The sequence below is a fragment of the Thermobia domestica genome, chromosome 18 (genome assembly GCF_964235325.1).
Source record: "Thermobia domestica chromosome 18, izTheDome1.hap1.1, whole genome shotgun sequence".
NCBI classification, from domain to species: Eukaryota; Metazoa; Arthropoda; class Insecta; order Zygentoma; family Lepismatidae; genus Thermobia; species Thermobia domestica.
Window position 1 is genome coordinate 178783956 of NC_137471.1, and position 14176 is coordinate 178798131.

The 14176-nt window shown below is 36.1% G+C and overlaps 1 protein-coding gene across 1 annotated transcript; it reads left to right on the top strand.

The window, feature by feature from the left end:
- The first annotated feature begins 1132 nt into the window (after positions 1-1132).
- Positions 1133-9262, top strand: LOC145675075 (uncharacterized). Its single transcript, XM_081745445.1, has 4 exons — positions 1133-1451; positions 3320-3550; positions 5145-5384; positions 8893-9262. Exons 1-4 carry the CDS (start codon positions 1148-1150, stop codon positions 9120-9122), a joined length of 1005 nt encoding a protein of 334 aa, XP_081601571.1. The 5' UTR covers positions 1133-1147; the 3' UTR covers positions 9123-9262.
- The last annotated feature ends 4914 nt before the right edge of the window (positions 9263-14176 follow it).

Sequence of the window (14176 nt, forward strand, 5' to 3'; positions counted from 1 at the left end):
AAAAGTACGTAGGATAATTAATGCACCTGTTGTTACCCGTGTTCCAGTAGACGAAAATGTGTGTGTGCATTCAATCCATGAAACCAACGTTGATGATTGTTTAACTGAAAAACAGGACGGTAATGATGGTTTAATGTGTGTGTTACGTTTGCTCCTGTTTTATTCATTTATAACGGTTACTAACGGTGAATTGACCTGTTCGACGCTCCAGCGCTATAGGTCGAAATTTGTGAGGATATTTTCGTCAAAACAAGGAAAAGTTTAAAGGTTTAATTCCATTGTAATTTGTATACTTGTGACTACAGTTCGAGAAGCTTAGTTGGTAAATAAAACTCATATAAAGTAAGCTTGTTTAAATTCATAGCTTCCTGTCACCAGTTGTTTCGTGACAAACATGCTTTAAAAATGTCTTCCATTTTAATACATTGCTGCAATACAGTCTTATTGAAGAAAAAAGAAAAAACGGTGTCCTCTTTACATTACAAGTTGGTATGAGGTATGAGTTGATATATATTTGTATGACCTAAAATGAACTTTTTATGTTAGGACCTTATATACTAAATTAGCTTTTAAAATCCATGACGTTTCTTGTAGGATTCTTAAAGTGTTTTGAAATAACGTTAAATAAAGTAAATAGTATATGGAAGAAAATAAAGAAGTCAGGGAAAAGTAGCAGCTCCAGTCAGGGAAATAAGAAGATTTTTTTCTTTTTGTGTGTTTGTGTGTGTGTGTGTGTGTGTGTGTGTGTTTGTGTCTAACTATGCTAGAGATTTTTCCGGGATCTTATACTCAGTCAAATCAGGCAAATGCTGAATATAGTACTTTAAAGACAAGGTCTGTATAACTCTCTCCAAATCCAGCCTTGCACTATCTTATCGTGAGCAGAAAATGTCAAAGGTACGTTAAATAAAGTTAAAAAATAAATAAATAAAATAAAAATGCTAGTATTCTTAGGCCTTCTATTCTTAGTTCTGTTACAGGCTTTCTTACTCTCGAATTTCAGTCGTGAATAACTTTACATAAACAAGAGTATTTAGTTCGTAAACAGATTTGTTTCATTTGGGATATTCTAATATTTATTGTTTTACAGTTAGCAAAAGAAATCACAACTGAGGGTATCCATAACCATGTTGCTTTCTTATCGTGTATGGTTTTCATGCCAAGAATAATTTCGCAGCTACTTTCCCTTATCAGTAACTGTAGAATATATGTATTATTTAACATTTCAGATTCATTTCAAAAAGCTACAGCAAAGGCTGACAAAGCTTTACTGACTTCAAACGTTAGTAGTGATTCTTCTGACGAAGAAATTTATTCAAGATGTCGCAGAAAGCCACAAAGATATTTGTCTGAAGAGGACAATGATGACTCATATCCAGAAACTAAGAGAAGACCATATGAAACTTTTAACGAATGTAGTGTTCCAAGTCCCCCAGCACCTATTCGGAAAGGTAATTATGCTAAATATATTTTATACTAGCAGCGTTCACCCCGCTTCGCTGCGGTCACCCCGGAACGCAATAAACTTTGTTACTTAGATAATTTTTACTTTTTCGCTTTCAAATTGCAGTAAATGTTAACATTATAGCGCCTGTCATTTATGTTAACCCGCCAAGTGACCCGCTTCGCTGCGGTCACCCCGGAACGCAATAAACTTTGTTACTTAGATAATTTTTACTTTTTCGCTTTCAAATTGCAGTAAATGTTAACATTATAGCGCCTGTCATTTATGTTAACCCGCCGAGTGACACGGTCATGCGGGTTGCATATAAATACGTTTATTTTTATACCTATGATGAACTAACAAAGGATTTGTACGTTATGGACACTTGAATGGTCAATTATCTCAAGACACTGGTAATTAAAAATTAAAGTGATATGATAAAAACCATCTAGGGTCCAAATCCTAATAACCCCCCAAAAATGAAAGAAATTGGTTCAGCCGTATTAGCGTGATGAGGGAACAAAGGATTTGTACGTTCTCTTTTATAATATAGATTCATAATTTCGTTCCAGGAACACTGCTTGTCTCCTCATATATATCTCTCTTGATAGTAATTTCAAAGCAAATTAAAAGTTTAGCTCGTAGCTGATTTGTTTCATAGGACTATGTATTGAATCGCGTTTAAAATATATATTTTTTTTTAAATGTGTGAAAGTTAAAATTATCAAGATTTCGTGGGCGATTCTTTATTGCCAGGGAGTTCACCTTCTTTCGCAGTGTTTGTTTCAGAAAAAAATATTCCGGGGGTTACTCTTAGTATTCGGAGGGGCTGAAACCATATATTTCCCTCTGCTGGTTCTATTCCAGTACGTTTTAACCATTTCGTCCGGGGGGGGGGGGCAAAAAAACAGGCCTGAAAGAAACAGTGTTCTTTCGTATTCTATGCCAGTGCAGACGTTACTTAAATGTGAAACTATATACTATTTTGGAGAAAGTTTATTGCTACTTCGTCTGAAAAACATTCAAAAGTAAGGCTGGCTGAAATAGTAGACAGATAGAAGTAACCTACAATGTTTTATGAACCTGTTGGAAACAATTTATTCGTTAGATGTGCAGAGTAGTTGTTGTAATGTGTACAACAAGCTTGGAGTGAGAAGCCCTAACAACTAAAAATAAGATGTCTAGTTTGTTTATTTTTATAAACAAGTTTTTCAATTTGGAGTCCAAAATTGGCTACTTGCTATGTTCAAGCAAGTCTTACGTAACAAATCATTCAGACTCAGATCTAGTCTCAAGTAATTTATTTCTATGAAAGGCTTGCTAGTTGTTTTTCTTCTTTTTTTAACGAGGTTGTTAATACTTTCGCCTTTTATCGGATAAATGCTATCTTCTCATGATTGTTAACTACAGAAAAACCGGGCTCGTAATGCAAACTGTGTCGTTAAATTGGCTCTATTATGAGTATACATCAATAAATAAATAAATGAAAAAATAACGTACACATTAAATATTCATTTAATTATGATATGGAGTCTATTTAGGACAAGATCAAACAAGCAGATAAACAGCGTTAGTATCTTTTAACGTTGTGAGTTAATGTAATCAGTGTATGATTTCTGCGATTTCCGGAGAGGGGGATAAATTCATCAATAGCTCAAAAAAGTGGGGTTTATTTCCACCATATCCAAGGTTGAGAGGTATTTCGAGAAACAGAGAGGAGAAAGTTCCAGCCATCCCCCTACAGATAGAATACTGGATGTAATCATTGTAACATTTTAAACATGCTTTTAAAACCATAAGTTGTCACCTGCTTATTGTGTACCTAACAGTCTAGTAAAAACTGGATGTTTGTATAATTTCATCACTTGCTTTCAGAGTCGCTTGGAGTATCTATAGGAGGAATTGCGGAGGTAAACGTATCATCTATGGTGCACAATTCAAACGGAGGTTGCTCGTCTGCATCACATCGTAAAAGTCCAAATGGACCTTTACCATCCCACTCCCAAATCCAAACTCCATGCAGAATGTCAGCGTTGTCAGTTGCCACTACTTCATGTGCAGATACAGACAGTACCTTCACATCAGCTCGTTTAGGAATTGGCAGTAGTAAGTATCCAAAGATTAAACTGTATTGCTAAGCTTACTTACGTGTGTCGTCATTATTAAATAACCAAACAAAATGAAGACTATATTGCTTCTTTAGAGACATTTTGAACCCTGCTAGCTCGAGAGTGTGGCAGCACGTAGTCAATGCATCGATATTCTCCGACCACTTAGTGTGGCCGCCTTGACCTAGTAGTCTCCGAGATTATCACCAATTTTTGTTAATGAAAAACGAAATTATGGTAAAACTTATGCTTGGAAATTGAAATTGTTATGTTCCAAGCCGTGCGAAGGAAGGGGGGGGGGTCCGAACCCTTCTCTTCCTCAAAAATAGATTTTTGTGTAACTAATATAAATTTCGTACTAATTACATTTTAAAACATATATATCATACTAAGATTTACTTTTTACAGTGAAACCTTTAGTGTTTAAGATCTCCGAAAGTATTTCTAGATCCGGCGTTCCTTTCGTAATGGAAGTACTTCTTGGCTTTAAAATTCAGAACATATAATCTGTAATTCTAGTTTTATCACATTTTGTTTTGCAGCGCATCCTGTTGGAATCGTTGCTTTGGAACTATTCTGTTCCATATTAGAGGAGGCTTGTGGGCAAGCGTATGTTAGGAGCGATTAAACTCCCAACCTTTTGAATGCTAAACCGACGGGTTGACGATATAAAGTTTGTACCATGAAACAGAAAAATTTATATTTTTGTACAAAACAGCGTCTTGTTAGTCATTTGTTTTTTCTTACTGCCTGTGCGCAGGTAGCAGACAAAATTGGCAGGTAGCAGACAAGTCGACACACCGATATGCCCTCTCGTGGCGCTTCTGGTTTCTTCGCTTGCTTACCAACACACACTTAAGTTTTTATTGTTGCTCTGGCTGAGATTCAAACGAACCCAAATTAGGCAAATTCCTTTCAGGTGTCATAATTGTCACACCACAGAGACGCGATCAACGTTCTTTGAATGTTAAGCATTCCTCGCACCCCATTTGAAACCGTTACTCTGCTAGTATCGATATTTAGACATTGTTCCATATACGGAGGTTCTGCAGAGAAACATTGGAGCATATCATTCTTATACTACATTAATTTGAAAGTTGAAATATCAAATGTAACTGCATTCTCTCGCAACAGGAGTTTTTGCAGTAACCTTTCTCAGCAGAAGACGGTAGAATGCCTAGATATTGACACGAGCAGGCTATTTTATTCCATTAGGACACTTGAAATGCTCTACAGACATATAAAATTGACCCGAATGTGGTGTAATGATTAGGAAAGCCCTCAAACAGCAATTAGTAATTTTCTTGCAATAGACTTAAAAAAAAAATAAAAAATAAAAATAAAACTGCTTATGCATTAATTATGAAGCTTTATCAATATGTGATTTAAAATTCATCCCGTATGTTGCTGTGGGTATCGACTTCAGGGTCAATATGAGATATGTGCCGGTCAGAACCTAGATGACTTTTGTTAATGGTAGTTGCGGCACACACGATCTTAAGGTAGAATAAAAAATATTTCAAACAATGTGTACCATTGCCTCCTTGGTCTTGTATTAATTTAGTATTTTTTTCTTTCTTTTGATATTTCAGCCGTTGAAAAAATATTCCAGTTACTGCAGAGAATCCAGCTAGATATGAAACATCTCAAATGTAAAGTTGATAAAATGGAAGCCAAAATATATGAGCTGCACCAAGTTCCCTGTAGTGGTAAAGAAGCTTTGCAATCTATAGAAAATGCAAACCTGCTAGCTGACAAGCTCCCTTTACGCAGTTTGTCTGTGGTTCATAATTTAGAAGAAGATTTAAGACAGAGAGATGGCTTCAAAATTGGTGAGTGGTATTCTTAAGTTCGTATTGACACGAAGTATTTGTAAATATCCTTCAGGTATTGTTTAAAAAGAAAACTTTTATTCTTTAAAAATAGATCTCGTGTGGCCAGATGCTTTTTCGGATGTACAGGTTGTTAAATTAATGCGTACCAAACAATGTAGGGGTGGGTACCTGACATGAAAACAAGAAAATGCTTTGTGACATGTGCATACCGATCAATAGGTTGGGAGATGCAGGCCGTCGAAAGCGTGGGAAAATAAATTTCAGAAGCCTAAAATTCAAACACTGTCCAACCAACGTAGAGAGTGCAGCTTCATATCTCATAAAGGAAGTCGTTGGTGTTCTATTGCAAAAATGCATGTTTCAAAATTCAGCAATGCATACAAAATTAATTTTACAAGGTGATGGTAAGCCAACAATGACTTACACTTCGGCTTTTCGGTGCCTTTGAAGAGTCCTTTCGCACGCAATGCACATTCTTTTAACATACATTTTTATATAGAACAGGTATGACTTCTTTTATGAGATATGTCATGAGCCTATAATATATTGCTGCGTACATGTACACTCATGTCCAAAATAATTGTCGCATATCTATAACTGTCTTCTTGTAAGAATATAATTTGATAATGATTTTGCAGGGTACTTTTAATACTATGTGTATAATCGGAAAACGTATATTTGAGGTAAATTTCACAGGAAACAAATTACAAATACGAAAATTAGAATGAGTAAAACAAAATGTTGCTAAATGGACAAGAAAGTTTTATTTTCGTTTTATTGTTCTTATTTAATGCTCTTTTGACATGAAGTTTGCCACATACATGTCTTTGCCGATTATACACATACTAGCATTATAAGAAATACCGGGCGAATGCGTTATCAAATTATATTCCTACAACAACATTTATAGACATGCGACAATAATTTTGGACATGAGTGTACATCAGCCAAACTGGATTGGAGATGACGTATTTTTTATTTTTATGTATTTTATTTATTTTTTAATCTAAAGCTGATTATGACGTATTCTTAATAATGCAGTTTCAAATAAAATAAAATCGAATCAACTATTTCTCTAGCGTTAGCAGTTTGGACTGTGAATTCTTAGGACTTATAATTTAGGTGTCCATATTGGATCTTAAATACTACTACTACTACTACCAATAATAATGCAATCCAATACTAGTTCGAAAATCTTGCTTTCACTGTATAGCACCTTCGTGTTTCAACAACAAAATCATAAGGTAGGATGGTTTACGGTTTCCTCGTGTCGTAGACATGTCTACAGTTATGCCTTGTTTGGCAATACCGGTACCATCTTCTACAACCTTTCCAACCATCCGCGGGTTCTCATAAAAATTAAGTGTTTAAGGGCGACTTCCACAGGTGCATGGATTCTCCAAGCCTTCGCTTTGCAAATAATTGAGAAGTCCCTTCACTTTTCGGGAATTCGGGAAGTCCTGGATACTTTCTTTGAAGTTCTCTAGCACCCATCTCCACCTTGGTAAGCGGAATCAGTGACTATGATGATGTCACGGTTTTGCAGGAAGCGAACTTGTAAGACAAACGGGCAATACGATCTCAGCAATTCTCGATCTCAGCATGTCGACGTACGACATGGTTATACAATGATTTAAATCAGCCTGTTCCTGTGCATTTGATTACGATTAGGGATCGAACGACACTGACAGAAGAATTATTTTTAAAAAAATCTACAGTATAAACTTAACGTACTACTCGTATAAGCAACATAACGTAGGCAAAATGTCTTTCTGTTTAATAATGAGCTAATACAGTGTTTTTTTTTTTCCTATGGTATTATGTTCGGACAAAATACTCTTTCTCTTCGAAATTAACAACTTGCAGCAAGGCAAACAGACAAAGATTAAATAAACTTTTGCTGAAAATGGATACTAAACTAAATGCATGTCGAAAACAAATAAATGGAGACATTTGCGTTCAATTATCACATCCAACAATGCGCGGTACATTAACGATCCTGCCTATTATTGCTTGAAATTCAAGAAAATAACAAAGTTTTATTTCAGGCTGTCCGTTAGTTGGAAGTTCTACATAGACGCTGGGGAATAGTTTTCAGTATCCGCGTCCGTTATTGAGAATGTCAGCTATTCAGAAGTAATTTTCACATTGCACCCAATGTATTTCTGCCAGGAAATTGAAAACTGTCCGTTATTTTGAGATGTCCGTTAGAAGTTTTACTGTAAATATAATTTCTATGCGTCGTACAAAAGTCTAATGAAGTCGAAACAACACATTTATCCTTCGATTTTTGTCGTGCGACGAATATGGAATGGTTTAAACAGGTAGTAAAGTGACCTCACTTCAAGATATGTGCACTAGATTCACGCCACGATGTAGTTCGGGGCCCCTAATAATTTTAGGTCCTAGCATTCTGCCGTTTACGGATGAGACTGAGGAAAAGCCCCATTCGCGATGGTGTCGCTGATTCGCCTGTGTAGGATCTGAGTTCCTAAAGAATTTTGTTATATATATATACTAGAGTCTAATTTCATCTTTCGGATGTATGGCGTTTTTTAGTATATATTTTTAGGAATCTTGGAGGGGGATTACTACCAGTGAAATCCTTTGTTTAGGTGCCATTCTCGCATTATCCTAGTAAAAGTAAAGCTTGCGGTAATATCTCCCAAACAATACCAGAGTTACGAGGACAAGTTCCTCTTCGGATCGAATCGAATTCCTTAACAATATGTAGTAAGGGAACTGGAAGTGTTATTGTTCGTTGTGATCATTTTACTACAGGAATATGAAAAAAATTTTGAATCACCATCAGAGTAAAAGGTCATTCTAGAGGACAAAACATAATTCAATAATACGTTAGATACTCTCCTTTCATATGGATCCGTATCTGCTATGCTATACGCGTTCCTTGTCATATTCATTCATCAGTTTCTGTTACTGCAGTTCGTGTTTGGAGATTTTTTTTCTGTCATATATCGAGGGTTCAGAGACCAATATGTGTTAATCTAGAAAAATGAAACTAAGAAAATTAGAGTTTTTTGGCATTTGTAGACATTTTAGGGCATTGGTAACGCTGTTATTCGCAGGTAAATAAAATCATTGCTTTCCTTGTTTTTGCCTCTGAAAGAAGTTGTAATTTTCTGTTAATCGCACCGTGCAAGTAAATTTTTAATTTTTGACTTGAAACGAGTGGATATTCTGAGCCATCCACATATCGTTTTCCACTCCCTACTTCCTCTGTTTGACACCGAACGACAATGTCCTGTTAGATTAGCCTTTCGGGCACGTAATAATGCGCTCATGCGTACAATGGATGTTTTTTGTGCAATGTATAAAAGGTTTCTTTGTATTTTAGGAGAAAGTTATATTTTCGTTCGAATTTTATTTATGTAACTTCAAAATTAATCTGTTATTTCTCAATGATGACATTTGCTATTTAAATGTGTAGTCCCTTCTGGTGATACAGTATTATTGCATTGAGTTTTTACAATTTTTTCTTCTTCAGGAGCAGTACAACTCCGATTTCCTGATATACAAACTAGCGACATTGTCCGACGGATTGGGAAAGTCTTAAGTGGTTCGCGAGATTGGGATGGCTACAGATGTAATCGGAGAAGAGAACAGGCTCAAGACTTAGGGGAAGATGCACAGTCGTTCCGCGGGGAACCCGCAAGAGTCCAAGGACCACTTGAATTCACCTTGCAGAGTCACCCCGAAGGGAAAGTCGTGGGGTGATCGGTCCCGCGGCTAGTTGTGATCAACCCTCAGCAGCGTGTCTGATATAAACAAACTTATATGAACGAAATGTCTTATTGTAAATAAAATAGTAGACAATAATATGTTAAAGTACAAGAGAATTATAAACTTCATGAAAGTAACCGTTATTAATAGTTTTTTTTTAATTTGTAAGTGTAAGTGTAAGTGTAAGGGATGAGTCCACACTACAGACCAGTGTGCGAATTAACGGATATTTTACAGTGGGATTTAAAAAAAAAAAAAACTTTTGAGAAGTTAAAATTTATGGGAAACTAATAATTTACAGAAGAAAAGAACTTCCTAAATTTTCTCTAAATTATTTCAGGTTAAGTAGAAAGATAAATATTATCTGCATAGTTTCTTTGATTATATATTAGTTTCCCTAGTCGGGATGTGTAGCGGAAAAATTCGATGTTTGAAATAAATTTATTTACAGTGGCTTTCGTTGACGTAGAGTGTATATGATTTTTACGTGTTTAATTTTATTATACATATGATATATTGACATAAGGGTCAGGAAAATGGCCACTTATCAGTGAACCCTTTTTTGAATAAACTAAATAGTTTCCACACGTTGCGGAACAAGAGCTGGTTCCTTCTTCAGTGGAAGGAAACAATGATGTATATGAAGAGTACGCGTTAAGAACAGTGAAGGTCACATTTTGAATATGCTCAAAAAATATTTTCTCCACACCAAAAGATGCAAAATAGTTGGTGAAAATAGGGCGTAGTCCACTCGCGAATGTACACGTGAGCGAATTACGACGTGTTTTCACCATCTTAATTATACATTTTGGTGCTGAGAAAGAATTTTCTGAGCATTTTAAAACGTGCCCTTCATAGTCCTTCCTGCGAACTCTTCATATGGAATGAAATAAAATGGTGAAGACAGTGTCAACGTTTGGTAACTATTAAGTTGATGCAAGAGAAGATTCACTCATTTTTTATGTTGTTTCTATATTAATGATAATAAGTTACGTGTTTAAAAGTATTTATTTCCATTCGTTATGTTGGAAACAGCAAAACAATTGTACAATATATACCTCTATGCAATGAGTGAAGTTCACGAAAAAAAAAGTTAGGGAATATGTTTTGTGTAAATTTTATTTTAATTATTTAAAAAAAAATAAAAATGTGAATACTTCAATCTGAAAATGTTTTTATTATATACTGTTTTGTTTAGTCTAAATACTGCATCTCTGAAACACGCTAAATGTCCGACCGCCCTCTTGGATCCGCCATAGATTGAAGTGCGGCAAAACTACTTGCACCAGTGACATTTTGAAAAAATGTCTGATGTATCCGATGTCATTTTCTTCTATTTTCATTAGAAAAACATAACTTGAATCCAAAATGGTAGACAAGCATGTAGCGTGCGCCAGAGATGCAGTACATGGCCCTATTCAAATCTGATATGTTGACATATCCATCTGGTGTTAAATCTGTAAAAATTATATGGTCACATCTGGTTTACCGATGTGGGTGGGATCTCCCACCCAGATCTTCCCCATACCCACATTGTCATTTTAGCTTCCATGGTTAACCGATGTAGCTCTATATGGGTCCAACCCAGATCTACAACATGCAATACAAAAGAACATATCCGCACTCAGGTTTGAATAAAACTTTCATATTTAATCATTTAGTGTGAAAAGAAATAGGCTGAGCTCGTACGTTTCGCAATTGTGTATAGAAGCTGGAAGATCAGAAATGTCGCCTATTCTATGTTCCTTGTGAAAAGTACTGGGCGATTCAAATACATTTGAATAGCTCCGTTCTTTTTACAAGGAACATATAGAGCTACATCGATTAAGCATGGGAGCTAGAACGACGATGTGGGTATGGAGAAGATCTGGGTGGTTCAACATAGATTCCACAACGGTCAACCAGGGAGCTAGAACGACGATGTGGGTATAAAGAAGGTCTAGATGGGCCGACATGGATCCCACATAGATCCACATCGATCAACTATGGGAGCTAGAACGAAGATATGGGTTCAGGGAAGATCTGGGTGGTTCAACATAGATCCCACATAGGTCAACTAGGGAGCTCGAACGACGATGTGGGTATGGGGCAGATCTAGATGGGCCGACATTGATCCCACATAGGCCGGTATTGTTCAACCAGGGACCAAGATCGATTATGTTGATATAAGGCAGATCTAGATGGGGCTACATGGATTAATGTGGGGCCAACATTGATCTGGAAGAATCCACATGGGACCCACATAGATCAACATCGACGCCGATGTCGATCGACATAGATTTGCCGATATTGGCCAATGTCGAAAAAATGTTTGCCATTCTGCATCGATCGTCATCGACAGCGACATCGATCCCACCAAAAATTCCCATGTTGATCGACATCGGCCCATCAACTGTGCTACTGGGGAATGAACAATAAAAACACATAGATAAGCATAAATTATATTTTATTCATTTTTCTGGTTTCTTCTTTTTCCTTCTTATTGACAATGTTTGTATATTGAGCTGGGTTTCTTCATTAGATCGCCTCCTCTTCTTGATTGTGATGATTTGTTTCCATGTTTTGCAGCATAGCACCCGTTTGCAAAGCTTCGTATTGTGAATTCTTTAAACAGAACGAGGAAAAAGATGATTGGTATAGAAATAGATGATGATTAAACAAATACACTTTCAATGATAAGTATGATAAAATTACCTGGAAGGTATATTGCAGCAGTCTGCGATCATTAACCGTGGGTACTGTTGTGAACAAGTATTGAATTTCACGCAGAGATTTTCCTTGGGCTTTACAGCACAAATAAAAAAAGCATAATAACCACATACGAATGAACCAAAACTTTGCATTTGGCTATTTTTATATTTATAGTACAAACAATGAATTTTTAAGAATGCAACATGTTGTGGTACATAAGGAGGAAGGCCATAGCTGTCAAAATATTCTCCAACACCGCGATTATCAATATAAATTGCAATCCAATGGCTTCCTAGTTTTGTAGATGGATCTGTATTTACAATGATTGCCAGAGGAAGAGAAATCCGTGAGGGCAACTCGTCGCTCCCAAATACCCCGGTAAAATGATTTCTGAATAATGGACTACCGTTTAGAGCACTAGCTAATTGTAATGTATTCAACATCGTGAATGGAAATGATACATAACGTATACGTACCATGTAATTTAAAAGTCCAGGATAATGTTGCACTGGTGGTCGATCTCTAGGAGTGAGGAAAACTCCCCATACACAATACAGTTTGCCGGTACTGCTAATTTCTCTTGGAAATGAACTTCCAATCGGATGGCTCCATGTCGTTGTAAATTCCAATAGTGACAATCTCCAGCAGAAGAATCGGGAGTTAGGTCAAATAAACAGTGTATATCCATTCTTGTAGTCGGCTCTTGAAATTGTATTTCCAGTATTGGTAAAATGTATGCCAGAACCTGAGAACAATGTGTGGTATGATGAAATGTAGAGATTTTCTTCAAAGTTGGGTTGCAATGGTTTTGAAGGTACAGCTTTTCCATCCACGTACAATGTAAAGAAATTAATGTTTAGATGTTGAAATTCAAATGGATTGCTGGTAATAGTTCCACTGGATGCTTCATTCGATGTAAATCCTACAATAATACGATTTGGCAATGTTCCCATAAACAGGTTATCAATAGTTTTGGATTGTATATCCTTCGGGATGGTAAATGATTTCATTTGAACCCTTGTCAGAAGATACTTTGGCGGTGTAAATTGTAAAATTTTATTGTGTGCCAATTTGACACTAGGGCTAATGTTGACTTTTTTCACCTGCAACGATGCATCTAGAATATTGATTTTTGCATTGACACCACTTTCACTGGCCATGAGACAAAAGTTTGACTTTGCAGGAATAAGTTTCACACGTAATTCCACTCCATGAATTAAAAATTTATCTTGATTATAAATGTCACAATGAAGATGTCCAATCATATCGAATTTCATACTTTGTTTTGTCAGTTCATAGCGTTGTTGAAATCCTTTGTTCTCCCTGGTGGTTGCGTTCATATGACCAGCCGTATCTTGAAACCACATTGCTGTTTGTAAATATTTATTTTTAGCTTCATCACTATAATTGAGCAGTTTTTCCAGGTACGAACGATATGGATGATTATGTGACGGAAATGAAATCAGTTTATTGTACAAGTAGATTTGTACTTCACTAAACATAGCAGTTAGAAAATCATTGACAGGTGCAATTGCTATATCCGTTTCGGTGAAGGAGGAACCATCTGGTTTCACAATTTGTACTTGGATGTATGATCTGTCAGGAAAGTAAATGTACACCTATTTTTCGAGTCTGGCATTCCTGCGCTCCATCCGTGGAGAGTATGAGAATTAAATCAATCAAATGTTTACTGAGGGGCAAAAAGAAAAGTTTAATCTGAATAAGACATTGCAGAGGGGCACAAGCTGTGAATAGGAATAGTGCATAGTGTAAATAAAGGACGACACCGAAAGAGAAAGCCAGAAACAGCTGATAAGCTTAGAAAAAAGAGTAAAAATTGTTGAAGTGGGAACAAAAAAAACACAAATACAAAAATACGCCGACAACTAAACGTTCACCATGCCATGAGCTTGGTGCAGTTGTTAAGGTGCTGGCTTACAAATGCAAAGGACGCAAGTTCGAATCCTCGGCAAGGACATTTTTAAAAATTTTTGTTAATAATACATACAACTCATGAGAGATGGTAAAAGAGGTCGTATTTAGTTTTTCGTAGCAATTGTTATTGGTAATGTTTAGTACTGATAATACTTTTTGTCTTTGCGTATTGCTTTTGTTCTTGTCTTCATTTCGAAAGAGAAGAATATCCGAACAAATGCCACCAAAATTCCTCATATTTTGAACGTAAACGCTATTTGCAATTAGTGAAGAATAAAAATTGAACGTTCCGACGTAGCTGCAAAAAGTAAAAAGAAAAAGATGGAAGTCGACCATACTCATGGTTACTAAAAATACAATTTCTACATGCCTTACACCTCCCGACCACGTTTCTACGTTAGCAAGTAAGAGGTTTGTGTTTA

Coding starts and splice junctions, on each gene's coding strand:
- LOC145675075 (XM_081745445.1), top strand. CDS start 1,148: ATGGTTTTCATGCCAAGAATAATTTCGCAGCTACTTTCCCTTATCAGT. Junction 1,452..3,319: donor CCCAGCACCTATTCGGAAAG/GTAATTATGCTA, acceptor ACTTGCTTTCAG/AGTCGCTTGGAGTATCTATA. Junction 3,551..5,144: donor TCGTTTAGGAATTGGCAGTA/GTAAGTATCCAA, acceptor TTGATATTTCAG/CCGTTGAAAAAATATTCCAG.